Consider the following 25,777-nt stretch of genomic DNA (forward strand, 5'->3'; position numbering starts at 1 on the left):
GGACTTACTGTACCTCAAGCGGGTGCATTTTTTCCTCTTGTTTCCATCTTGTAGAAACGTTCAAGAATGTTTAGTAGTTTTAGTGCAAAGAACAAGGAAGCAGCTATTTTGGAATTCCCTGACCTGGGAGGCCCATTTGATTTCTTCGTTTGTCTCAGCTGTTTGCTTTTTAGTGAAGACATTTTTATTCTGATAGGTATTTGACCTGCCAGGATGAAGAATTTTAGTGGGCAATTATTAGGTTTGTTTTGGTTTTTAAAAAGACTATTTTCCTTGACTGTTTTTCTTTTATTGAACATTGCCAGACATAATTGTTATTACTGGGCCACTTCTGCATGCATTAAGGGAGTAGCCCCCATCACTGTCCTCAATTTCATAAGGAATCCATTTAATATCGCAGAGGCTAGAAACATATAGAAACTAAATATTCCCACAATTGCAGTAGACTGCTGAGCAACTCGCAAAATAATGTATGTTGAATTTGAACCTGCTATTTAAACACTTAGGTAGGAATTTGAACAACTCAGTTCATACATGGTTTGCAGTGTCCATATTCCCTTGATCCTTATGTGCTTTAGAAACATACACTCACTTACCACAAGAGAAGAGAAAAGACAGTGATAGTTGCAATATTTCGGGTTCTGAACAAGTCCAGAAGTAATCCTTGCTGCTGCTTGGCCTTCATATCTTGTATCTTAGGAGTGGGGGAAAAGAAAGTGAAAATGATTCCCAAAAACAAAACAAGCTTAAAAGCCCTCAGTACCCAAAATGGGAAACAATTGTGATCAGGGCGGTGGTGCAAAAAAACTGAAGTCATGAAATAGGATTCAAGTTAGCTGGAAATCAATTGTTAGATACAGGTAATCCACTATCATATAAGGGAAGTTCTGAGACACCATTACATTTCTGAGTCTGATTTCTTCCCCTTTTGTAGTGGTCCTGTTATCAAATGTATTCTGTTGTTCACTGCAATATGTCAGCTACCTATTTTATGTGTAAAATGAACACAAGGCTAGAATTGTCCCGCTCTGCCTTTTTCTTTTAGCAATAGTAAAGCCATTGGTGGAACCAAGTTCAGAATTCAAGGTAAGGTGCAGAAGAGGGTTACAGGTTAGAAATCTACCTTACAGTAGAAAGCTAGATGAGTTCAACTCAATTAGGAGTGGGGAACTGGATCCAGCCAGTGGGTCAGGTCCTTATCACTACCCTTCATGGGCCAACTCTGATAGGCTGGCAGGACGGCCCACCTGTCAATCACTTGATGCCACATGGAATCAGGTGACCTGTTTTCCTTTGCCCATAGCAGACTAGAGCAACCAGTTGGCCCTTGCACATGTTTCTGCAACACTGCTCAGAGACTAAGAGAATTTAAGTGAGTTATTTTACTAACACATTAGCAACAGGTTAGAAAGTCACAGGTTGCCAATTAAAAAATAATAATCTAATGCTAAACACCATTTTATCTCAGTGAAAATATTTTTCAAAGCTAATGATTTGCCCACCAAACTGAGATCCTTATTTTTACTTCTTTGTTGAAAGCATCCAAAGATCTTGCCACAAAGAACAGGCAAACAAGACTTTCAGCAAATTAAGAGAGTTCTTGCTGCTAAAGTAATCAGAGCTGGCCCAAGACATTTTGACAGGTGAGGAAGACCCTAAAATAGTGCCCCCCCTCTCTGCCAGGGAAGAAGGGGTGAGGGAACAAGGCAGGGAAGAAAGAAAGACATCAGGATCTGCTGCCACTGGGGATCCTGATGTCTGGGGATGATTGCCTCACCTTGCCTCATGGGTGGGCTGGCCCTGAAAGTAATAATAAATGTAAGGACTGCATGAGCCATCAACTGCCAGTGGCACATATTTACTACTTATTAGTATGACAAATGTTCCAGTTGTGGCTTGTTTACTCTACTGGCTTATTGTAACCACAAAACTCGTTTGAAACAGTTACAAAGAAGGATCACAAAGTAGTCAAGCACATGGAAATATTTACCTCCACAGGATCTATAAGTATTGCTGGGGCTGGAACACCATTCATTTTGGCAGCCTTTCGAATAATAATTTCAGCTTCTTCAAATCTTCCTTGAGAGATCAACCACCGGGGAGACTCAGGAATGAGCCTGAAACAAGCGTCAAATAATCAAGCTGATATTTTTAAAACTATGAACTTGCTGGTTCAAAGGAACTTTTTAAGCCAATTACTTCATTAGTTGGAGTTTGTAGATATGATTGAGCAGGCTATGTGTGTTTTATGCATGTCTCTCCTGTTTGTGTGTTATGCAGGGAATGAGGTCTGTATTTCATATCAAAAAGGTGCATGAGGGCGAGGTGAGCCAAACTCTTCTTACCTCATGGCTATGTTTTATATGTCACAAATCATAAAAAGGTATTCCTCGTTTAATGTAATGCTAAATAAAAACAATCAGATCTGTTTCAGCAATGGTATGGAGCATATCGATGCTTTAGAAGAGTATCATCAAAGTGTAGAGTTGGAAGGGACTCTGAGCATCACCAAGTCCAATCCCCTGCAATGCAGGAATATGCAGTTGTCCCATATGGGGATCAAACCTGTGACCCATGTAAAAGGAAAAGCCAAATAGTCTGGTTCTAAAACACATTTGCCTCAATATTAATAATACTAAATTTCAGTAAAACTGAAAGCGTGTTTAAACAGCAGCTTTAATGTACAACAACCATTACTAAGGCTGTATACCAATGGTGGAGAACAGGATCCATCCAGCAGTCAGAACTTCAATTCCCCAATCTCCTGTGGGTCACTTTGGCAGGTGAGTGGGGAGGCACACCTGTCAAACAGTTCAGGTCGTGACATCAGGTGACTCAACTTCAAAGAAAAGACTTGGAAGTGCACTCTTAAGAGCATTCCAAATTCTTCCTTCCTTTGCAGCCTGGCTCGAAGTTAGGCTGAGCTGCAACTGAGGATACCTTCCAAAAGGGGCTGACTGCAAACCTAGCTGGGATTGGCACTGACTGCAAACCCTACTTACAGCAGGGATTATTGGAAATATATCTGTAGTGTGATGCTGGCCCTGATTCGACATCAGTAATATGGTAACGGTACAGATATAATGTAGAAGTAGGCTTCGTGAGTGCTTTTTTCTTGCTTGCATACATTTTTAAAAAATGAATCATAGTTCAAAAAAATGCTTTGGGCATGGCGTGTGTACACATCAATGCTCATTTACAATTTGGAGGAAGAGCTTGCTTTGACATTTTGAGGGCATTCTTTGCAGTGGCATGAAAACCTGCAAAACTGAATTGCAGCAGGAACTTAGCAAAATGAGGAAATGTTAGTAGTGCCATCTTGTGGGCTTAGCTGCTTCTCAAGCAGAATCCAAATGAAGTTAGCCAGGAACTGTGCATGTGATTAAGGCAAGTACATCCTTACTTCTCATTAAGGTTAAAATATCATTCTCATAAGTTGTGGCATTGCTTTCTTTCACAGGGGAAATGGTCCCTCTTTACAGAAAAACGCTTCAGAAATTAGATATTCTAGTATCTGTAGAAAGTTTTGAATGATAAGAAACTGCTGTCCCCCCCCCCTCCAAATGCTCAGATATTAATGTAAATGTCAATTCCTTTATAACAGAGATGAAATATATAGAATGTGCAAACCAAATGCTAGGATTTCACATTTGGACTTTCTAAGATTTTGACAACAGAAAGATGTTTTTATCCCTGTGGATCATTATGGATTTGTTTTCTGTTTTGCTGATTTGTTCATGGATAATACCCCAAAACACTACTTGTTCCTTCACTAGGACTCCTCTGTTCACAGAAGTCATCATAAGCTGGCACAAAATAATGGCCCATTCCTCTAATTCTGGCAAAGAACTGATCTGAACCCTACACAGCTACCAGTTCTCTTGCTCCCCCTTCCTTATGCGGTAGGGTGGTGCCACACTGTGTGTGTGTGTGTGTGTGGACCAAAGCAAGGCTTTCCCCTTACATGATACTGTATGGGCCATTAATTGGCCAGGTAACAGTTGTAAATACTTGCAAAGCTTAGGAACTTTATATAGGGTTAACACCCGAGGCATTTATGGGACTGGAATGCTAAGGACGAATACTACTGGTAGACACTGCATAAGCTTTTTCTAAATCTCTGTGAAAAGGAACATGGGAAGCTGCCTTATACCAAGTCAGTCAATTGGTTCATCCAGCTCAGTAATTATCCATGCTGACTCGCAACAGCTCTTCACAATATCAGCTAGGGGACATTCCTATCCCTGCCTAGGAACTTCAGACCTTCTGCATGCATGGCAAGTGTTCCATCACTGAGTTAGGGCACGTCTGCCATCTCTAGAAGGCTTGATAAAGAATGAGGTGGCCACTTATGACCATAAAAGAAAAAAATATAGTTTCTCACAAGTGCACTTTGATCTGATCTCATGTCAGGGGCTTTTGTACGGTATCATCTTATAGATACATTTCCAATGGGAATTTGAAAAGAACCATCTTTCCCACATACTTTTAAAAAATGCATAAATGCCACTTTTCAACCAAAATGTCCCCAAAGTAAGATAAAAACATTAGTTTTAATTAAGAACAACTGTTAAATGCTAAACATAGTAAATTCAAAACACAGTAATACTAAGCATAGTATCCAGGCCATATTTACTAGAAGCATGCCCTACTGAGCTCAATGGAGCTTATTTCCAGACACAAATATGTCACACTGTAGCAAACAAGTATTTAGATTTCTGCTGCAAACAAATTGGTCTGCACTGTAATTTAACCAATATAAAATAGGACTGATTTTCCGCAAGCAACCAAGTGGGGAGAGGAAAGAATTTCACAACAGCTTTATTTCATGACCCCAATACTTTCTTGTTCAGGAATCCCGATGGTATAATGCACAGGTTCCTCTATCCAAACCCCACCGTATGTGCACAGAAGGAGAACCAAGCTCCGACAGGAAATGGGAGGTCTATGTGCATGTCCCTTATTCCCATCCAGCTCCTTGCAAACTTTGGAGGAACATGAGCTTTAGTATATTTAGTGTTGTATTTTATTTTAAACTTAAGTTACTGTAGGTTTATTATTTATGTATTTATTTTAAATTATACACCACTTTGCACCTCATCTGGGTCTCAAAGCAGTTTACAAAGAATAAAGAAAATACAATACAATGAAATATAAATTAAAATGTTGCCCAGAGAATGTATGTTATGGGGTGACTAATACATACAGACATTCAGAGAAAAGGGCTGGATGGAGACACAAGAGGTCTGAAGATCCCTCTATTTCCTATAATGCCCAGTCCACAGAGCTCAAAACCCTATACATGCAGGTGCTTGCCTGCAAGGATGTTTTTGTTTAATACAAAAGAGAAAAATAATAAAAAAGGCTGTAGTAAGGCATTTCTGTAACCAAGTGAATTAATTTGCTTAAACCTATAAAAACCATTAAACCACATTCTCTTTATCACCTTAATATTAATACAGGCTGTTCACTGAGAGAGGATTCTACAAGTTCGGATCTATACATGAAAATAAGTTGAGAAGTTGTCTGTTTGGCATAACTCACTTCACATCACAGATCTTCTCTGAGCGTCAAGCTAAGCATAATAGGTCACCACTCTCTTGTATGCTACTTCACCAAGTCATGGACAAAATAGCTCTAAATATATATATATATGTATATATATAATCTCTTTTCATACTGAAACCACATAACCAGCCAGAAGCGAGTTGAGTGAGAATTTGTTTAAATTTGTATTGATTTGAAAAAAAAGGTGTAAAGGAAATGACTCCAACTGAAAGCCAAAAGAGAAATATCCAAGAGCACTTAAGAGGGGTAGTTTTGTGTACACACACAGGGGAATTAGCAAGTGTTGAAATGGCCAAGGCTGAAATGCATGAAAATCCAAGAGTTGTAGTGAACATGAGGGAAGAATGCATGGAAAACACAAAATTAACCCTCCTCCAAAAGGGTGGGGGGAGGAGAGAGTGAATTTTGTTTCCTGAGCATAATAACATGGCCACTCAAGCCAAAGTCTGCTTCCTACACCCTACTACATACTGTCTAATAATTACCTTCCAGTATTACTTTCCATTCTGGGACCCCTAAAGCTGCTTCAATAAATACCCATCTTCGAAGAAACTAGCTTCACATCTAAAGTGTATCAGGCAAACTGGAAAAGAGATATTCCACTTGGATCTCAGATTGTCGCAACCCATCTCCTTCAATCTTATGTTATTTGGCCAGCAGAACTGGAAAAGGAGAGTACCTCTTTTTGGGAGTTTGCTACAGATACCTGTGACAGTCTTTTCAAAAATGTGGCCCATTATAAAATGTGGTCTCTTACTTTGTAGCTGCTGAATCATATGGACACTGGCTAGCTATGAGCTCAACAACTCAAGATTTGCAGGAACAAAAAGCAGGAACATTAGAAGTGGAAGGAAGAACTATATGAAGACACAAGAAGTATCTAAAGGGAAAACTCTAGTGCAACCACCACAGGAAACAATACATATGCTAGCTAGCAGGATTTTGATTAAAACTATCTGCTATTTTATTTTTGTGGAACCAAGGCTAAAAAGTAGGACATTTCAGGGAGTCAGGTCAACCCCAAGGCACATTTCTAATCTCTAACAGTCAGCTTTACCCTTCAGCAAACTGGCAAACTGATTAGCAGAGTAGAAAGCAGCTGGGACCAAGGTTGAACCACGTTTTTGTTTCAGCAGCTAAAGTGGGGAATTCATTTTAGAAGTTTCTCCCTAGTAAAAACACACATCAAACATCAGCCACCAGAAACTTAGGGAGAGGGCTTTGGTGGACAAGATTAAAGATGGAGGACACCTTTGTAGAACTCAAACAAGTAGTCTGAGGTTGGGAGGAATGGAGTATGGGTGGAGAAAAGACACCATACACATTCCCTGTAGACTAAAATGTAATGAAGCAAAATTGCTTAACAGGGTAGCAGATTCTTAAAACCCTTTTAAAAATGCACAGCTCCTGTATATTAAGAGCATCTGAAACTGATGTGTTCACAATAGTGAAATTTTAAGGCCACTGCCAAATCATTATTTCAAGTCAACAAATCTAAAAAGTTGACTGAATCCTTCTCAGAAAATTAAAAATACCCCTTGTTTGCAGCTGTTCCCACCTCACTCAAGCACATCAAAAGTGGGTGCAGAGATGGTCAAATACCGTTATCAATAGGTCTACATGGTAGAATCTGTACTAGTTTTTCTAGCCTGTTGTAACTAGCCACCACTTGAATTACCACTGTGCAATTTCTAGGAGAGTGAATGCCTTATGTTCTGTCGCCCAGAACTTGGGGAATAGGAGAAGGAAAGCAGATAATGGTATTCAAAAGTGTGTGTGTAAACAAAACAAAGGCCTAATGCAAGAAAAAGAAAGAAACAGAGCTGGGAGTGCAGAAAAGCCTGAGGTAGTGGGGGGAAAGGAGTGTTAGCTATGGAGTAGAAGAGATGGAATCAGAGAGCCCTGCGGTGGTGAAGGAAGCAGGGAAGAGAGTGTATGCGCACTATGGGGTACAGAGAGAACAAGGGATAAACGAGTTAGCATAAACACATTAAATTAAATGTGATATGTCCCTCAAGAACATTTGAGCTGTACACCACATTTTAGAATCAATTTAACAGCTTTTTCAGTGAAAAAAATATTAGCTGGAGGGTAGGGTGGGGTAGGGGAATAAAAAGGCCCATACTCCTGTTCATGTTATTTGGAGTAGACACCAACTGTAGAATGAATAAAAAACAATTATTACTGAAATATTTAGTGCCAACATATTGCTAGCTACTGGAGAAAAAAATTCTGTCAGGGGAAATCCATGAGCATCAGGGCAGACAGGGGCAGATGGAGGGCAGAATTAGCCCAGGAGCAAAGTGCTGGGAGTAGTGTGGCTCTTCTTCTCTTCACCATCTGAATACCCTACTAGTGAAAATAGCTATAGCATTAAGCTGCTACAAATGGTGATGCTGGAATAAACTGAGCATCCCAAACTGAGCAGTAATGCAGGAGCAAAACCAAGCAAAACATATACACCCAGTCCAAGACAGGTACATATGTGTTTTCAATATTTTTCTGGTTTTAACAATTGAGTTAGATTCAGCATCCGTGTTAAGAATCATTAGGCCATTCAATGGTTTTTAGGGAGCTATTTCCCCCCCTAAAGATGAACTTGCAATGCCTTCCCCAATCCCTCACTATGCCTAGATATGTCAGAGTTGCAAACAAGTAAATAATCCGTTCTGGAAGACAGTTCCTCTTCCGAAATATTCAACAACTGAGGTGCAAAGGGCAGTTGGCAAAGTCAGTGGAGGAAATTGAAAAAAAATGCAGCAGAAGCTGTTTGACTGTGGAGGCACGTTCGAAAACGGAAACATTTTCTACTGGGTTTTCGGCGTTCGAAAACCGAAACGTTTGGCTTCCAAGATGCTCGAAAACCGAGATACCACTGTACATACAGAAGGTATCCAACTGAAATTATATAATGTGATCCGGAAGATTTAACCACTACTTTTCTATGACTACTATTGGAGGAGCAAGGTGAATTGTCTATTTTATGTAATTTATAATAGATATTTCAGGAAAAAATTTAGTTGTAACTATGAAGAAAATGGGGATGGAAGAAAATTAGAGAAAGGGAAAGGTTGTACAAGAGTGCTCATCTAGTAAGATTCAAAAAAGGCAATAAAAAAAGCTGGAGGAAAAAGAATAAGAAAAGAGAGAAATAATTTCAAAATTGCATTGAAGAGCCGGCACAGGATGCACTCAACCAAGCTACCAGAGTCAGTCAGGCTCTAAAAAGAAAGATAATTTATCTGTAAAGAACATGTTCGGCATTGAAGACAATTCTGTTCTCTGCAACCAAAATGCCAGGGGTGGGGAATATATCCACAGCAACCAAAGGCTGTTAAAATCCTCCAGCTGGTTATATAACAATGCAAGTTGAAGGCTATCAGCTACAGATGACACATTTCTGAAGCTGAACGCCTTTCAAACATTAAGACTCACCACCACAGTGGAACGCAGCAAACCCCAGGTACAGTAAGAGCCAGTAGCAGCATCCGCCATTCTCTGATGAAGTAAGCAAATAGTGGCAGCAACATGTAGCCAATTGCAAAAAATATGCAAACTCCTAATGTAGAGAATATAATACGAACTGATTTGCCAAGAATTTCTGTGCCTGTTCAAAACAAGGAGTGTGGGTTAGCATCTTAACTCTCTCCCCCCTCTTTAAAAAGAAGTTACTCGAAATATTCTATTGCATTTTGAAAAATGAATACAGTCTTTAAAATGGAGCCATTTGTCCTAGAACATTTCAAGAGAAGTATGGCCCAAAATTAAGCTATGCTTGTAACTATGGTTTAATGTGTAAGATAGGATATAATGCTGGGGGAGGGGGAAGAAATGGGAGGGGATTATCAAACACAGCTATAACATTATTAAGAATCTGTTTCAACCTCTATTAAAAAATATCAGAATTGCCTTTGCTAGGTTTGACCAAGGTTCAGATAATCCATTATTATATTCCCAACACCAGCAAATCATCTCTCTCTACACACGCACAAGTAAAGCACGAAAGTAAGAGTCATTCCATTTGTAACCATAGCTTAGATCCAGAGATGTCTTGTGCAAGCGAAAAAGCAATTCTGCTTGAGAAAAGCAGCCCTCCCAAATTCCTCCAATTTTCGCAGCCTACAGCAGTGCATTGTAGCCCAGCCCATTCGGCTCCAGAGGGGCTGCTGACCTCCAGGAGAAGATTTTGCAGGGACCCAGATGGCTTTTTTGGTGGGGAGTCGGGATAGCCGTGTCATACAAGCAGAGTCCCAATTGATCCTATCTCAATCCAACAACTAGTATTCTAACAAAAATGACTAGATGTTTGCCCTGCTGTGAGGGCTGAAGACCGCTCCCTGCAAGGCCCTTTCCACCTGGCCTTGGGGCAGGGCCAGACTCATCCTGTTGAATTTCAGAGACTTCTGGGAGGCCAGAGGGACACTGCCCTGCTGTGAGTGCTGAAGAGCCCAGACTCACTGGAACAAACTCTGGGGTTGGGGCAAATGTTGAAAAATGCTTTAAAATGCTTTAAATAAGAAAAATAATCTTAATTTTAAAACAGGAAATAAGGGCTATAATATCCAAATTTATAATGAGATTTAAGTACTACTTTGGTTCACTCTGAAGAATAATAAAAACACCTGCCACATTCCCCAATAACCATCTGTAACAGAAAGCTTTGAAGAAGGGTGAAACTTCCTGGTGCCAGTAATTCTGTGAAGAGCATGGGGGCTAATGAATTATTTCTTTGGTGAACCTTCAGTGTCATTAAAAATACACTTATCATTTAGGTAGTCCTTTAAAATATTCCAAGCCCTTCACATACATTGGCCTAAACCAGGGAAAAAGATGGAATATGAATAAATTCTTCTTCTTCATCATCATCACTCCAAGTATACATTCATTAGGGCCGTGGAGTTGTTAGGGCCCCCAATGCAGGCAGAAATGTGTCCATCTGTGGAGAGGGGAAGCAGGGTAGGTAACTAAGGGCAGCCCCCTCTACAATTCTCTCTCCTCTTGAACAGTTGATCGGAACAATCACACATTTAAAACTGGGTTTTCTAAGTGCAGTCCTAGCAGCTGCATCCAAAGAGGGAAACCAAGCACAAGGCATCTGAGGGATTATCTCAGCAATTCCCTCAACAAGCGAAGGAAGGAAGGTCCATATTATTATTGTAATGAAAGTGCATATTACTATTATTCCCATATTAGGGACTGGGAAAATACTATTATGTAAAACTCCCTAGTGGGCTTGCAGCTGAGGCAAGATTTGAATTAGGGACTTCACACACTTAGCCACTGTGCTACATCATCTCTTACAGTACAATTGCCATTGATACTCATAAAACTGTACCATTATGCATTTCCTTCTCTAAGATAAAGTCACATTACTAATTTGTATTAGGCCCTTTTCCAGTTTAGCATCCAGCAAGTTCAAAAATCAAGATGGCCAAACCTAGGGAATCTAATTATTGTTTAACCTTTAAATTCCCGTTTCATCTCATCACATTAGGCCACCCCACGACTGAAAGAAGGCCACTGTGTAAACCCAGTCAGAAATCTTGTAAGATTTGAGTGATGAACCAACTGGTGCAGCAAATTTTATTTTTTCTTCAGTTCTGTGAAGAACTTTTCTCTGAAGCAGTTTATGGAAAATGAAATAATCAAGTATGTTTCACTGGTGACAAGATTCTCAACAATGGGTACCTGAGTTTTTGTCATTGAATCCTGCATTTCAGTTCACAATTTCTTATTATGAAGAAGACTGAATTCAGCAAAATCAAGTGGTTCAGATGGATTTTTTGGGAGGTGGGGCGGGTCTATATCTCTCTTTCATCCATCCATCCACCCACTCCTTCCCCCTATTTTACAGTATGCCTTACACATTATGAAACAACTTTGTATGTTCTGGAATGAATTAAGAAAAGAGGTTCCAAAGTTGTATATGAATCAGTTTCTATAAAATATATTACATGATTCTTAGCTAGTAAATGTATTTGTTTGATTTCTGTACATATTTGAGTTCTCCCTTTTCCCTTCATTTCCTGCACTTTAAAAACACAAGTTTGTAATGCAGGAATTGTGTGGAATCATTTCATAAATTATATTGCTTCATTGCTGAATGCCCCTGCAGAAACTAAAAAGAGGAAGGAAGATACTTTCGGGAATTTGTTCTGTCTTAGTTGGAGCATGCTCAAAAAGGTTTTAAAGAGCTGTGCTACCAGAAATATACATCAGGTCATTTTCAAGTAGACTCTGGCAACTTGAATAATTCTTGAAAATTGCTTGAAAGAACAGTGCAGTCAGTACAACATTTGTTGTGGAAGGAATGTGCACACCAGGGTTATGGGTGCTCTTTTTGACCGCCTTCTTAATTAAGATAGTGTGGAAATATTCTTTTATATACCACCAGTATATAAAAGTGCTGCTATGCAGTAGGAAAAGAGAACATCTTGCCTTAAGAATGCTCTCTTTTTATTTCCAAGAGGAAATTTATATTAATTCTCCTTATGAAACTTTGTTTAAAGTGTCATTAAAGGTTATAAATCTAACCATTCTTGGAAGTCAGATGATGCTTAGAAAATTAATATGTGGCAATAGAGTTTTGCCAACATGGAGGGGTGATAAAGAAATTGTAGTACTAAAGTTTATGAGCCAGCCTGATAATGTGGGTATGTTTGATCAAGGTAAAACAGGGTGGAATTCTCTGTCTGCCTCTGAACACTAAGGAATGACACACACAAACTTGGGATTCATGCTGGGGATCAAACCCATGGAGATGACAACACATAATAGAAACCTGGGGCAAAAACATGATGTGCTTCAAACAATTTTGGGCAGTGATTTGGGGGGGGGGGTGAGGTGTTGGTACTCAATAGCCTGATAAAGGATTAGTAGGGCAACAAAATAAGTGCCTTTTAAAAAACAAGTACATACATATACAAGTGAAGTTGCTTGCTTGTGTGTGAACACAGTGTTAAGGCACAGAGGGTACATGAGCCTAGGAAAGGTTTTGAAAATAAATCAAACTGTGCAGTATGATTATTAGATTGAAAAAAGTGCCCCATAGTACAAAAAAAGTCAACAGTTCCTCCAAAAGAGAAAATCATTGCTCCAGTTTATTGAAATGAGCATGTGTGAACTCAAAGCATGTCCAAATGAAGTGATTCCAGTAGTCAGTGGATGTAACTTTCCACAACTGCATGACTCCCTGCCTATTCCCCTACTCCTGTCCCCTGTACAATCCTGCTTCAGTGTTTGGGATTTGTGGCTACAGCCTTTGAGATTTCTCCAGCAAAGGGTACCAAATGAGGAAGGAAAATCTGTACAAGTACGGAATATGTTGGTTAACAGAATTGCATTGTTATTCAGTCTACGCTGCTGGAGAGACAATGAAAATGAGAGACATCTTAAGTATATTTTACTTAAATGCACAAAGACATGAGGCATGGACAAAGTGGGTTTAAATTTTTTTAAAAAACCCAACCCACAGGTATAAAATTTTCCATTTTAAAAAAACCAAGCATGGCAATGCAGTTCACCATTCCCATTCTGTCAGCTGTGGTCGACAGGATGGTGCAAGCGGGGGTGGGGTACACACCTGACTTCCCAACACAAAGCATCACTGCCACTTACCAAGGGGGGAGGGGCAAGGCGCTGGGAGCTCTGCATGGTGTGGCACAGTGCCCATATGGTCTGAGCATCCTGCACCTCCCTCTTCCTCTTGGTCAGCGGCAGCAACGCTTGGCGTTGGGACACCAGGAATGCATCACTGTCCTACCAGAGAAACCCTGCTAATCCCGGCTGCCTTGGTCCAGTACAGTAAAAATAATGCATGGCAGTTCAAGGAAACACAATTTTGCCTCAACAAATAAAAACATTTTTTTTAAAATGGAAAGAGTTGCTTTCTACATGCTAAAATGCATCATACAATAACATTCTGACCCTATATCCATCACAAGAGGCTTCAAGTACCTCAAAACAAAGCTGAACATTTTCTGGGGGGTGGGGAAAAGATTAAAATATCCCATCCCAATAAAAACTATAATAATACAGGAGAAGTTTAAATAAGTCTCAATGAAACTACAGTATAATCAAATTTGCAGAAACTTAGTAATGTTTGAAATGGGAAAGACAAGCACCTATATGTAAACAGCTCTGATGTGGTAGCCACTTTCAAATGGCACTATATGGAGGTTGCCTCTACTAAGTAAACCATTTACTTGAGGGTTACCTCCTTTGTGCCCCCTTTTCTTCCAACCACCATTTAGATTATAGATTATAAAGGATTTTGGAGCATAAGCTATTTTTGTTTACTTATTTTACCCTGTGAATCATTGAATACAGTGATGGCATGACACAAATAAATCAAATAATAATAATAATAATAATACCAGCAGCGTGGAACACCTAAATAATCTGAATGAGATAATTATCTGATGAGATTATCTGATGAGATAATCTGATTTTTTTAAAAAATACAATTTTTGACAAATTTTGCAGATGCATACCACTCTTAGTCTCCATAGGAATGTAACATTTTTGAAATGCCCATTCAACTCATGGTTCATCCACATTTTGGGGGATGGAAGAGTTTTTGAATTGTTCTCTGCTCATTTCTCACCAGATTACTGGGAAACTTAAATATCTAAAAATAATTTCCATGCCATTGCTGAAATTGCAATTGGCCAAAGAAAGAAATATCTTCATCATCTCATCTAGTTTGGCCCTGAGAACCAGACCTAAATTCCTGACTTACAGAGCAGAATAAATTATGGCAAATTTATCTATATCAATTTTGCGAAATGTTCCTAAAAGAAGTTTACGCTCTTAGGCACAGGACTATCAGTTACATAGAATCATTTCTTACTAAGTGAAATTAGTATGCATACTCAAACTACCATGCTAATAGGACATTTCAATGGAGTGGAAATAGTCTTACCTAATATGAAGGCCACAACGTAGTTTGAAATCTGTCCCATGCCAACTAGAACAAAAAGAACTGTGAACATTTCCCAGCTGGTTGAGAAGATCTGCAGGAAGCTGAAACCTGTCTGCACAGCCATAGTTGCAAATAGAATAGACTTTCTGCCAAACCTTTTGAGGAAAAGAACAAAAAACAAACAAGCAAGACCGTAAATGAATCCACAATATTGTTACTGCCGCGTTCTAGAGAAAGCAAAGAAACCTAGCAGGTTGATTTAACTTAAGACTCAAGGAGCAGACATTTCTCCTGCAGAGAAGGGCTGGAACGTTGAGTTTACCTTTTGAAAGTTTAGATATTGGCAATATTCACCCAACATTGCACGACCTGTTTATTATTTTTCACTAGAACACAGACTTGTGACATTTGATGAGCCCCACTTTTCAAAAATGAAAACAGTACCCTAGTACAGAGATGGGCCATAGAGTCAAACTGAATTCCCTGGGCTCCTTTGTCTGGCCATGGGGACTCAACCCAGGCCACACACCTTCCCCAGCCACACCCTTCAATGGTCCTGCTTTATAGAAAGGGACTACAACTCCCACCATCCCTAGCTAGCAGGACCAGTGGTCAAAGATGTTGGGAATTGTAGTCCAAAAAAGGCTAGAGATCCAAATTTGGGAAACCTACTTTACAGGAACTTTTGAGGGTTATTTCCTGGCTGGAGTGTGCCCCTGAACTCCAATAATGCTTTTTGCTTGCATGGATGCAAGATAGAGTAGGGAATGTGAGTGTGTGTAAAAACTCTACTATTATATGGAAAGGTAAAATTTACATGTTGCCCACTTTTGCTTCTGGTCCTGCCCACCATGGGTGTGTCCCCCCTGGAAGGATGCCAAGGATTAACCAACAACTCACAAAAATGTGGCAAGCTTTTGAGTTCTCCAGAACTCTGCATCAGGCAAGATGTTATAAAAAGCAGGGAGTTAGCAGAATCTTTTTTGGGGGGGGGGAGGGGGAGTACAAAAATTAGACAGGGTTGCACTCATGGGGTCAGCTTGTAATAATGATGATGATGATGATGTAGACTATTCTTTGAACTCAAATTAATAAAGCTTGACTACCACCAATTTGTCCTGTGCATTCTCTAATTGCAAATTAAAATGGCAATTAACTCATTATGCACATCACACCAAGAGGCAGCACAGCTACAGGTACCTTTGCTTTAAACCATTGAAATTATGTAAATATTGTTGGACAAAATTCTGGGGTTTTCTGTATTCTGTCTAATCGGAGTGATGCTTAGTAAAGAGAAGCAAGATATAACTAGATAACAAGTATTTTAAGTATCAGCTGATGTCACAATAATTTTACAATTGATAAAGTTAAATAATCTGGATTTGCCTTTCTTAGCAGATGAACACATGGTGGCAGCATGTCATTTTCATTATCTCCTGATGAGAGATGAAAATCTACAGCCATGGAACATCTGGTGGCAAGCACAGGATGAATTTTGCGTTATTGATTAGAACATGGTGACATATTTATGCCATGCATGAATTTGTTGGGGGTTTTAATAGAAATGACAGAAAGCAAAGATTGCCTTTGTCCAGCAACTCAAGGAGCAAACTACATGCAAATACATGTATTGCACTAACTTTGTTTTAAAATGAAATAGCCTCTGGGGAGTTTCTCTGAAGTTCCAGATGCAATATTTGCCCTTGTAAATGTGCCTCTGGAACCCACCAGGGAACAGTATTGGAGGGGGGGAGAGATTAAGCAAACAAAAAAAGTCCAGTAAAACAAGGGTTCAGCACACACTTCCTTTTACTTATGTCCTCAAGATCACACCCTCTCAAGGCAACATGTCCAGAATATTAGCATTCACAATAATTCATTACTTGCCCTTCTTTCTAAGATCCCAGCGCAGGTTACAACAATTAAAACAGAATATTAGAAGAGTTGAAAACAACTTACAATCACAGAAATAACAATAGCATTTTGCTGCCCAAATTGTAACACTGATTGTGAAAACCTTGCAGCAATGGTTTACCACAATCCTTTTTCTTTTATCTTCATCCTGGCTCGGGTGTATTTTTATTTCCTTTTCCTGTGTTACACTCATACTCACAGTGTCCTTTTACGGAAGTGAAAATTAATCTGAAAGTACTGGCATAAACAGGTTGCATAATATTATTATTATTTACTTTTTGTAGGCAAGAATGAATACCCATATACAGCATGGTACACTCAGTCCGCCTCTCTCCCTCATATGCTTGTGTAAGACTCATAAAGTGCTTTGAGGTTTTTTACAATCAAGTGGTGTATAAATTTTATTAAATACGGTAAATAAATAAGATGTAGCAGTCAAGGAAGTATGTGTCTTTCTTTTTTTACTGAGGCATGCCTAAAATAGTCTAGAAAGTAATGGGGAAATTCACACTGAGCATGGCACACTATTTGAAGCCTGCTGTGTACGTCTAATTTTGGTTCAGAGCTGGAATTGAAAATACCAAACATGATCCTGCTCCCTCAAAAGTGCAGGGCGAAAATCCTAGGGCAGCCAGCTGACTGTGTACTTTACCTGTCTGAGAGCTGTCCTGATACAAAGGATCCAAGCAGCACACCCACAAAGAACAATGATGTAGTTAAGGGGGTTTTCCAGTCATCATCACACACCAGATTCCACTGCAAGAGAAACACAACAAAGCAAATCCCATGTCATTAAGGCATAAACTTAGTTTAAATTGGTCACTAACTATATGGATTAGCAGGGACTAAGCAAGAAAGAAAACTTAGGGTAGTGGGGAAGCGCTCAGTAAAAATATCAGCTGAATGTGCTCCTGCTGAGAAAAAGCCAAATCCCAGGCTAGAGTGTACAGGCGCTCTCTCTCTCTCTCTCTCTCTCTCTCTCTCACACACACACACACACACACACACACACACTCTACTAATGAGCATCCCCATCACTCACAACCACATTTACCATGAAATAAATAAATAGCCCTTCATTCTCTTGGGGCTGCTGCCCAAGCGAGGGAAGGCCGCCTTTGATCAACCAGCGGCATGGGGTGGGTGGTGCCTTCTCCCCACCTCTGCTGCATTTGCACCCCCATTCTGACACCAGTTCTGCTGGGTGCCCTTCTTGGCCCTTCCGGCTCTCCGCAGGCAGGCAGGCAGATTTGGGACCGGCTGGGCTGCAGCCTGTGTGAGTCTCCTCCTCTCCTCCCCGTGCAAACCACTTTATGTGATTTCATTTGTGCATGCAGGGGCCTGGAACAGAACCCCTGTGTTAGTGGGGGAGCACCTGTTTTAGCAATGGAACTGAAAATAAAACTGGGGGTTCTATAATAACACTTATCTGTATCCATCCTCTTTATACCATGCATAATTTTATAAACCGGAGATGGGGAACAAGTGGCTTTCCGGATGTCACTGTCTTTAGCCCTAACTTGTGGTTGGGGTGATGGGAGCTGTAGTCCAACAACATCTGGAAGACCACAAGTTCTGCTTTGTGGTTATAAACCCCTAGCATTTAGATGTACTTTTCTAAACTAAAAAGCCCCAAATGCTTTAGCTTTACCTAATAGTGCTCCAGCTCTCTGCTAAATTTTGGTTGCATCTTTTCCAGTTCTACAGTGCCATTTTTGAAAAAGGTTTGACCATACATGTACACAGTACTGCATAAGGGCAGTTCCATTTATGAACTGTTCCATTTACTATCCCAAATTGGGGAGATATTTACTAGCTTATATGGCTGTAAAGAAAGGATTTTGAAGATGTTCAGTAACTAACCCTGAGATAGGAGGAGAAGCAAGCTCTGGAACAAATTTAGCTAGCTCCTAAGGTATTTCAAAAATTGGGAACTCATCTTCTTCTTAGTCATGGTGTACTGCAACAACCTGGGGCAAACAAATCAATCCTATATGGACATAATCACCTAGGAGTAAGCCCCACTGAAGCTAATAAGACTGACTTTTGAGTAAACATGTATAGCATTGTGCTATCATCTGATGATGTGCTTTGCAATGTAATCTTAAGCTACCCTATGAACTCTCAACACACAAGCAAATTCACCGAAATACAGATCTTTTTTGTTTAAAAATATAAAATACTTTTATTACTAACACCTATACTGTACAGTTGTACCTTTGTTTTCGAACAGCTTAGTTCTCAAACGTTTTAGCTCCCGAACGCCGCAAACCCGGAAGTGACTGCTCCGGTTTGCGTACTATTTTTGGAAGCCGAACATCCGACAGGGCTTCCAATTGGATGCAGGAGCTTCCTGCAGCGAATCAGAAGCTGCGCTTCCTGCAGTTCAGGTGGTACCTTACACCATCAAAACTCTCAAAATGTATAAAAATATTTCAGACAAATGTTGGCGGTGTGGGGAAACAAAAGGAGATATGTACCATAAGTGGTGGACATGCTGAAAAATTAAAGAGTTCTGGAACCTCATCTATGATGAGATGAAAAAGAGCTTTAAATTAACATTTGCAAAGAAGCCAGAAGCCTTTCTACTTGGAATTTTAGGCAGTGATATCCCAAAAAATATAAAAATCTTTTTATATGCAACAGCCGCTGCTCAGTTATTACCGGTAATTGCATCGAACTGGAAAGGGGGAAAAGTACCAAGAGTAATGGAATGGCAGAATAAGTTATTAGACTATGTAGAATTAGCTCAACTGACAGATAGATTAAGGGGAAATACAAAACAATCATTCACGCAAAAATGGGATATGCTCAAGAAATACCTACAAAAATATAACAACAACATAACATCTATGGCAGCATAGATGTGTAAATTACCCTTGTGTAAATTAAATACTACTAAGCAAGGAAAAATGGTACGATATGTTATAATAAAGTACTACAACCTATAGTAAGAGTAAGGTAAGAAGTATAAGTACACTCAATGTCGTAAATGTAACTTACATCAGGAAATGACAGGAAGACTGTTTTCATACAATTTAGTTTATTGGATTTTTTACTTTTGTTTATTTTTGTTAAGTCAGAAATTATAAGAAAGGAGCATGTACAAATACAAGTTTAAATCAATATTTAATGGTATAATTATTTAAGGCTGTACATGTACCTAAGATTGTGTATGGATGTAAATTAACAATAAAAAATAGGAAAAATAAAAATGGCCAGGATGTAAAAAGAAGCAGCAGTAGCAGCAGCAGCAGCAGCAGCAGCAGCAGCAGCAGCAACGCTTTGGTTTCCAAACGTTTTGGAAGTCGAACGGACTTCCGGAATGGATTCCGTTTGACTCCCAAGGTACGGCTGTATATCTGAAAGAAATGAACTATTTATTACAATGCATTTGTCTGTGTGTACAGAGTTAATAACAGGCATTTGCTGAAGATAAAATCAATACTCTGCAAATGTAGGCCAAATATTCAGTTGAAAGCTGAGAAATGCCGACAGACAGCTCTGCTCCTGCAGAGCTTGGATTACAAAACTCATGCTCTGCAACATGCAGATAATTGGCAAACAAACCAGAAGTCAAATCACTTTCAACAGAGCGTAAATTAACCTCTCATTTCTACTGTAAACTATTTAGATCTTTCATCTATTTCCAACTCATCGAGCAACGATTACTGGAAGAGGAGAAGCAGAAGAGAAAGAGATGGGGGGGGGGGAGAGAGAGAGAGAGAGAGAGAGAGAGAGAGAGAGTATGATTGAAAGAAAATACAGTCCAGAAACATTATCAGACTTTATTTATATCTATTATGGACTAAGATACCCAGCTTTTGGAACGAGAGGGAAATCATAGCAAAAAGAAAGAAAGAAAAGAAGATATTATCTCACCCACTAGCTTTTACAGTGATGTTGTACAAGCATAAAAGTGTTAACTATAAAGTATTCTGTTTCAATTTGTGCTAGGAGGAAGAGGCATGTGGGGGCATTTCGGTGGGGGGGGGGAATGATATGTTACCAAGTGTTAAACGTAAAGGTAAAAGACCCCTGACAGTTAAGTCCAGTCGCAAATGACTCTGGGGTTGCGGCACTCATCTCGCTTTACTGGCCGAGGGAGCTGACGTTTGTCCGCAGACTGTTTTTTCCGGGTCATGTGGCCAGCATGACTAAGCCGCTTCTGGCGAAACCAGAGCAGCGCACGGAAACACTGTTTACCTTCCCGCTGAAGCTGTACCTATTTATCTACTTGCACTTTGACGTGCTTTTGAACTGATAGGTTGGCAGGAGCTGGGACTGAGCAACAGGAGCTCACCCCGTCACGCGGATTCTAACTGCCGACCTCCCGATCAGCAAGCCCTAGGCTCTGTGGTTTAGACCACAGCGCCACCCGTGTCCTGTTAGGCAACTGCTATTCCTTAAACAAACTCAGGCTGAGGAGCATGCATTTGCCAGTTAAGTTTTTGCTTTTAGTACACTTTTTCCTTTGCAAAGTATTTAAAGAAGCCTTCAAAATATAAAGTACGTCACAAAAAATAATCAAAACAAGATTAAAACAAGACTGGGGAAAAGATGAAAACCTGTGGTTCCTTACAAGTCAATGGCCAGAGAGTGGAACAGCAGTTCTAACCAACACCATCCTATGAGATCAACATCCCAGGAAAAGGCAGAAAAGCTGCAAAACAATGGCCTCAAATCCAACTTCACAAGGTATCCCGGAAGGATACTATGGCTGATGGTATCAAAAGCTACTGATACAGGGGTATTCACAGGATTTCTTCTGGGGTGAGGGAAAATAAAACACTAAAAGGGGAAGCAGTAAAGTTTTCCCTCCAAAATGAGAATAGTGCCTGTACATTTTGTATCGTATTTCAGGTTCTACATACACAAGCTTTCTCTGTTTAAGTCTGGGGATGACTATTCATGGGGGTGCAGAGGGGCCTTGTTGCTTTCCAGTGCGCTGGTCAAGTCCAGCAGAATCAAAAGGTTTGCACCTCCCCTCATCCATCTCCCAGAAACAGTCATGCACCAGGGTAACCAATGTAGTTTCTGCACCAAAACTATGGATTTTATCCAATGTTAGTTCTACAAATACTAGGTCCATTAATTTCAGTGGGTTTACTCTGAATATAACTTAGTTGGACAGAATCCCATCTGTTTGTCTATCTTATACCCCATGTTTCCCCAATATAGAGCCCAAGGTGGAAGCTAGGTCTGAGTAAGACTGTAAAGCATTCCAAATACTCCGTTTTTCCATTCCAAGTGGAAAACTACGCTTTAGGTAAGTACAACTGTACTTTTAATGGGAAAACACCTGAAGCTGAACCATGCATGTACATGTCTCTGTTTTCTAAGTAGATTGGTTCACATCCTCAGGGTGAACACGCTGAAAATGGTATCCATAACATGACTGGGCAGACCCCTAGAACTGATCAGTTCCAACTCTATACATATTAAAAGCCGTATCTAAATTGGAGTGGGTGTGAAGTGTGCTTTTATAAGACTAATAAAAGCTTTGCAGACCGAGAGGCAACAATGCTCTGATGACAGCTGGCAGCTGGCCTCAGAAGGAAGGTTGGATTCTGGCCTCAGTGCTTGACTGTTTCTGGGAATCACAAGTGGGGACAGTGCTGCTGCGCTTAGGTCCAGCTTGTGGGCTTCTCATAGGCAACTGTTGGTCATTGTGAGAACAGGATGGTACACTAGATGGGCCTCTGGCCAGATCCAGCAGCGTTCTTCCTAGGTTCTCTTTGCTTCCTCAGTCCTTTAGTAAAAAAACATTTTTATTCAGCAAAAAGTGATTCCAGCAGGCCAACACCAATACGCTTTGCTCAGATTTTTGTGGGGCACAAACTGCAACTATGCAGAGTGACATTTCCTTGAAGAAGCGCTTGAACCGCCATCCTTCCCACTGAGTCACAGCACAGAGGCAGATGTTACTTGTTTGCATTTATTTACCATGCTTCTTTGGAATTTCCTAAAACTTGCCATTCCCATGTGTTTTTTCTCCCCCTTTATGTAATTTAATAGGCGTGCCCCAACCTAGTGAAGAAATAGAATTTTTCTAACTGAACACTAGCTTTCTACTCAAGATTTTTTGGCTTTGAGAATGTCCCTTTATTATGCAATATTGGAATTTTGAAAATTAGCCAGGTGGCTGGAAGAGATGCCTACCATTGCCTAAACTGGGCACAGGGGAGCCTGCAGCACTGTTTCTCAGAATTTTTCAAAAGAAGTTCCTTCTCTCCTTCATATTTAGAAAGCATAATGTAATTTACATTATTATCTAGATATACATATCCGGAGGTATTATGGTGGTAACTGGAATTGAGTTTTTGGTTGCCCAGAGTGAAAGTCTGGGTCGTAATGTGTTTGTGTCTTCTGAAGTTGTTTAATTCCACATAGTTTGGGAGAGCGAACCAATTAAGGTGCTACCTGGATGAGAGACAAGGAGTAGTTATGTTGCTGTTTGTATGTTACTTTATTGCCCTAGATGGTGATAGGTGAATGAGCAGGTTGTTAATCATGCTTAAAACTGTCTGGGATTTTTTGCAGACCAGGCATTCTCTTTATGTCAAATGGTTGGTTGAGCATTACCTGTGTTATCAGTATGATTGGTGGGAATGCTTGAGAATGAGGCTTGTAAATGAAAGGTTGTAAAGGACGTCTTTGGGAGAGGTTATAGTTCCAGGTGTGTGGGAGAATGTGGTGCAACTTCTATTTTAGTTATTTTGTTTAATTGCAAATGATGCTGTATATGTGGAATTTTATTGTATTTTTGTATTCAGTTTTTATCTTGAATGTTTATATTTAAGTCGTCCGCCCCGCTAAAAACAGTGTATATGACAGTCTAGTTATTTTAATATTTTGTAATGTTCTATTTCATGCTTTAAGATAGGTTGTAAAATGTTTTGAGATTTTTTTTTGAAATACGTATCTGAAAATAAAGGACATTAAACAGCTACAGACGTTTAAAACTAAGAGTATGCTTCTTGGCCGTTTTAAGTATTCTATTCAGAGCAGAGAAAGCTTCAAGCAAACAACAGTTAACAAAGTAATTGAAGGTGGCATATAATTTCGAAAGCAGGTCAGGAGGATTATCAAGTGAAGTATCTGAAGCAAGCTCATGCTTTAAAACCACAAAGAAAGGTCACTTTAACTGCCCACACAGGTTGGGCAATGTCAGATTACAAGTAAGGCACAGTTCTCCTGGCTCAACGCTTTGACCGCAGGTCTATAGCAATATAGTCAGTAAAAGTTAAATGTTACAGTACTGAAAGACACATGCTAGGCATGACTAAGGTAGATAAAGAGGTGCAGCCTGACAAAACAGAGATAACAGAGTGTTGTAACTGTGTTTCCTGTTGAAGCCCACTCCACACAGCCATCCGTAAACTGCATGTTCTGAAAATGAAGGCCATACATTGCTTTCCACAATATAAAATACAGTGTGATTATTTTACAGTTTTTGCTTCTTTGTAGACACAATAATAAGGCTCTGAAGCTTCTCTTGCCTCTGACTCTTGCCTCCTGGCTGGAACAGGTCCCTACAAACCACTGTCCTGCTCTCCTGAGTCAGACTCCAGCCCCCTGCACACTCGCCAGTCCCTGACGCCTAGTATATCACAAACAAAGAACAGTCCACTTTTCAAATGCTTGCCTTAGGCTTGCATTTTACATACCACAATTAAATAAAAATTAAAATCCATTATACTTCTTAGATGCTATAAGCTGGTATGGAAAATTAACTTAAAGTATACAGGCTAAAATGTGCAGCATCTTTAAACAAAACCATCTTATCTTCTTCCTTTATTTTAAAATTAAGCCAAAGGTCATCAGCACATAACAAAGACAAAATGGAACGTGAATTGTTTTGCAGTTCAGAAATTTAGCCAATACAGTAGTTAGTCCTGACTCCTGACTAATTTACAGTTTGCTGAATTTTGAGATTTTGACTTGTCTCTTGTATAACCACACTTCCAACACCACTTTAAAAGGAGCTTTAACAATGGGCAGCCCAGTATTATCTGTTCACTTCTGCTGTGGAACAACAGTCCAATAAGGGTGACAACAGCTATGACCTAGTTTGCCTCTATAAATTTCTCCCCCGAGTTCCCCATAGCCCTGATAAGACGGACCTAAATTTGCTATCTTCAGCACCTCTGTTTCCCATTACTTTTACGTTTAAAATCAAGCCAAATTGCCTCTTGCGCAGCATATTTGCATGTGCGTCATATCTGGTCCCCCAAAGCCCAAGGGTTATGGGAAGTACTGCATTGGCCTCAGGTTAGGTAAGACATTTCCATCACCAGACACAATTAACATATTTCCAAACCCCGGACAGCTAGTCTGGTATTTCCCACTTTATGTCCTAGGCACTTAAAGGCAAATTATTCAGTCTACTACCATGTCTTATAGACCTGGGTAAATGAATTGTGTCCCAAATAGTCAAGAAGTTGATTTCCCCAGTACTATCCCTTCATTGCTGCCAAGATGAGGGGCTGAAGCAGAAACACCACAGAATTTTACATTGCAACTTTGTACGTATCTCTTTTGTACTGTGGATATTTATTTGTGCAGCTGGGAAGCCATTTATTATGGAAAAATCTGGTAAAGATTTCCTGGTTTTGCATCACAATACATTTCGCCTCACCAGATGGCTAGAAGATTGGGATCAGGGTATGCAGCATTTAGCTAGGAAATACTTGCACCCAGCGTGCTACATAACTTGACACAATTAACGAGTAGCAAAACACTAGTGCCAGCAGGAAGGGTGGAATGAGAATCCAGCCCCATTATTCTCACATTGTGACTCCTAGAGCCTTGGTATAAATAATTTATTAGCTCATGAAAAATACTTCCTTTTGGGAACTTGAAATGGAGAAAACCAATCAACTGCCTCTTAAAATAAAAGGAAAGCAGTTTATCATCTCCACTAAGAAATGCAGGAGCGTTTCAAAGCAGGCAACAATCTTTGTAGGAAAACTCTCTCTCTCTCTCTCTCTCTCTGTGTGTGTGTGTGTGTGTGTGTGTGTGTGTGTGGTGGGGAGAACAGCAATACTGCATTGGCCTGAATATAAGCCTCCCTTTCCCCCCAAATTCCGACCATGAAAAGTTAAAGTGCGGCCTATATTCGCAACCTTGTGGTATGCAGACAGGAGCGCGGGGCAAACAGGGCCAGGAGTGTGGCAAAGCGGCGCCTGCCCTGCACGTAGTACTCTGTCCTCTCCCCCAAGGCCAGGAAGGGAGAGAGGAAGAGGAAAGGGCACCAGCAACGCAGCGCAGCTCACCCCCCCCCCCCCCAGTATGCAGCCAGGAGCAGCGAGGAATAGAGCGGCTTATATTTGGGTGCGGCTTATATTCGGGCCAATACAGTGCTCAAGG

General features: G+C 40.1%; 1 protein-coding gene across 1 annotated transcript in view; it reads right to left on the reverse strand.

Annotated features, from left to right (window-relative positions):
* SLC22A4 (solute carrier family 22 member 4) overlaps nucleotides 1-25,777 on the reverse strand; it is a 52,586-nt gene that overhangs the window by 10,041 nt on the left and 16,768 nt on the right. The window contains exons 2-6 of the mRNA XM_081851071.1: nucleotides 17,058-17,161; nucleotides 14,492-14,646; nucleotides 9,004-9,175; nucleotides 1,991-2,117; nucleotides 597-694 (exon numbers count right to left, since the gene is read on the reverse strand). Coding sequence (XP_081707197.1) covers nucleotides 597-694; nucleotides 1,991-2,117; nucleotides 9,004-9,175; nucleotides 14,492-14,646; nucleotides 17,058-17,161 — 656 coding nt within the window. The remainder of the gene's footprint in view (nucleotides 1-596; nucleotides 695-1,990; nucleotides 2,118-9,003; nucleotides 9,176-14,491; nucleotides 14,647-17,057; nucleotides 17,162-25,777) is intronic.

The sequence above is a fragment of the Podarcis erhardii genome, assembly GCF_964252035.2.
Source record: "Podarcis erhardii genome assembly, chromosome: 2".
Taxonomy (NCBI): domain Eukaryota; kingdom Metazoa; phylum Chordata; class Lepidosauria; order Squamata; family Lacertidae; genus Podarcis; species Podarcis erhardii.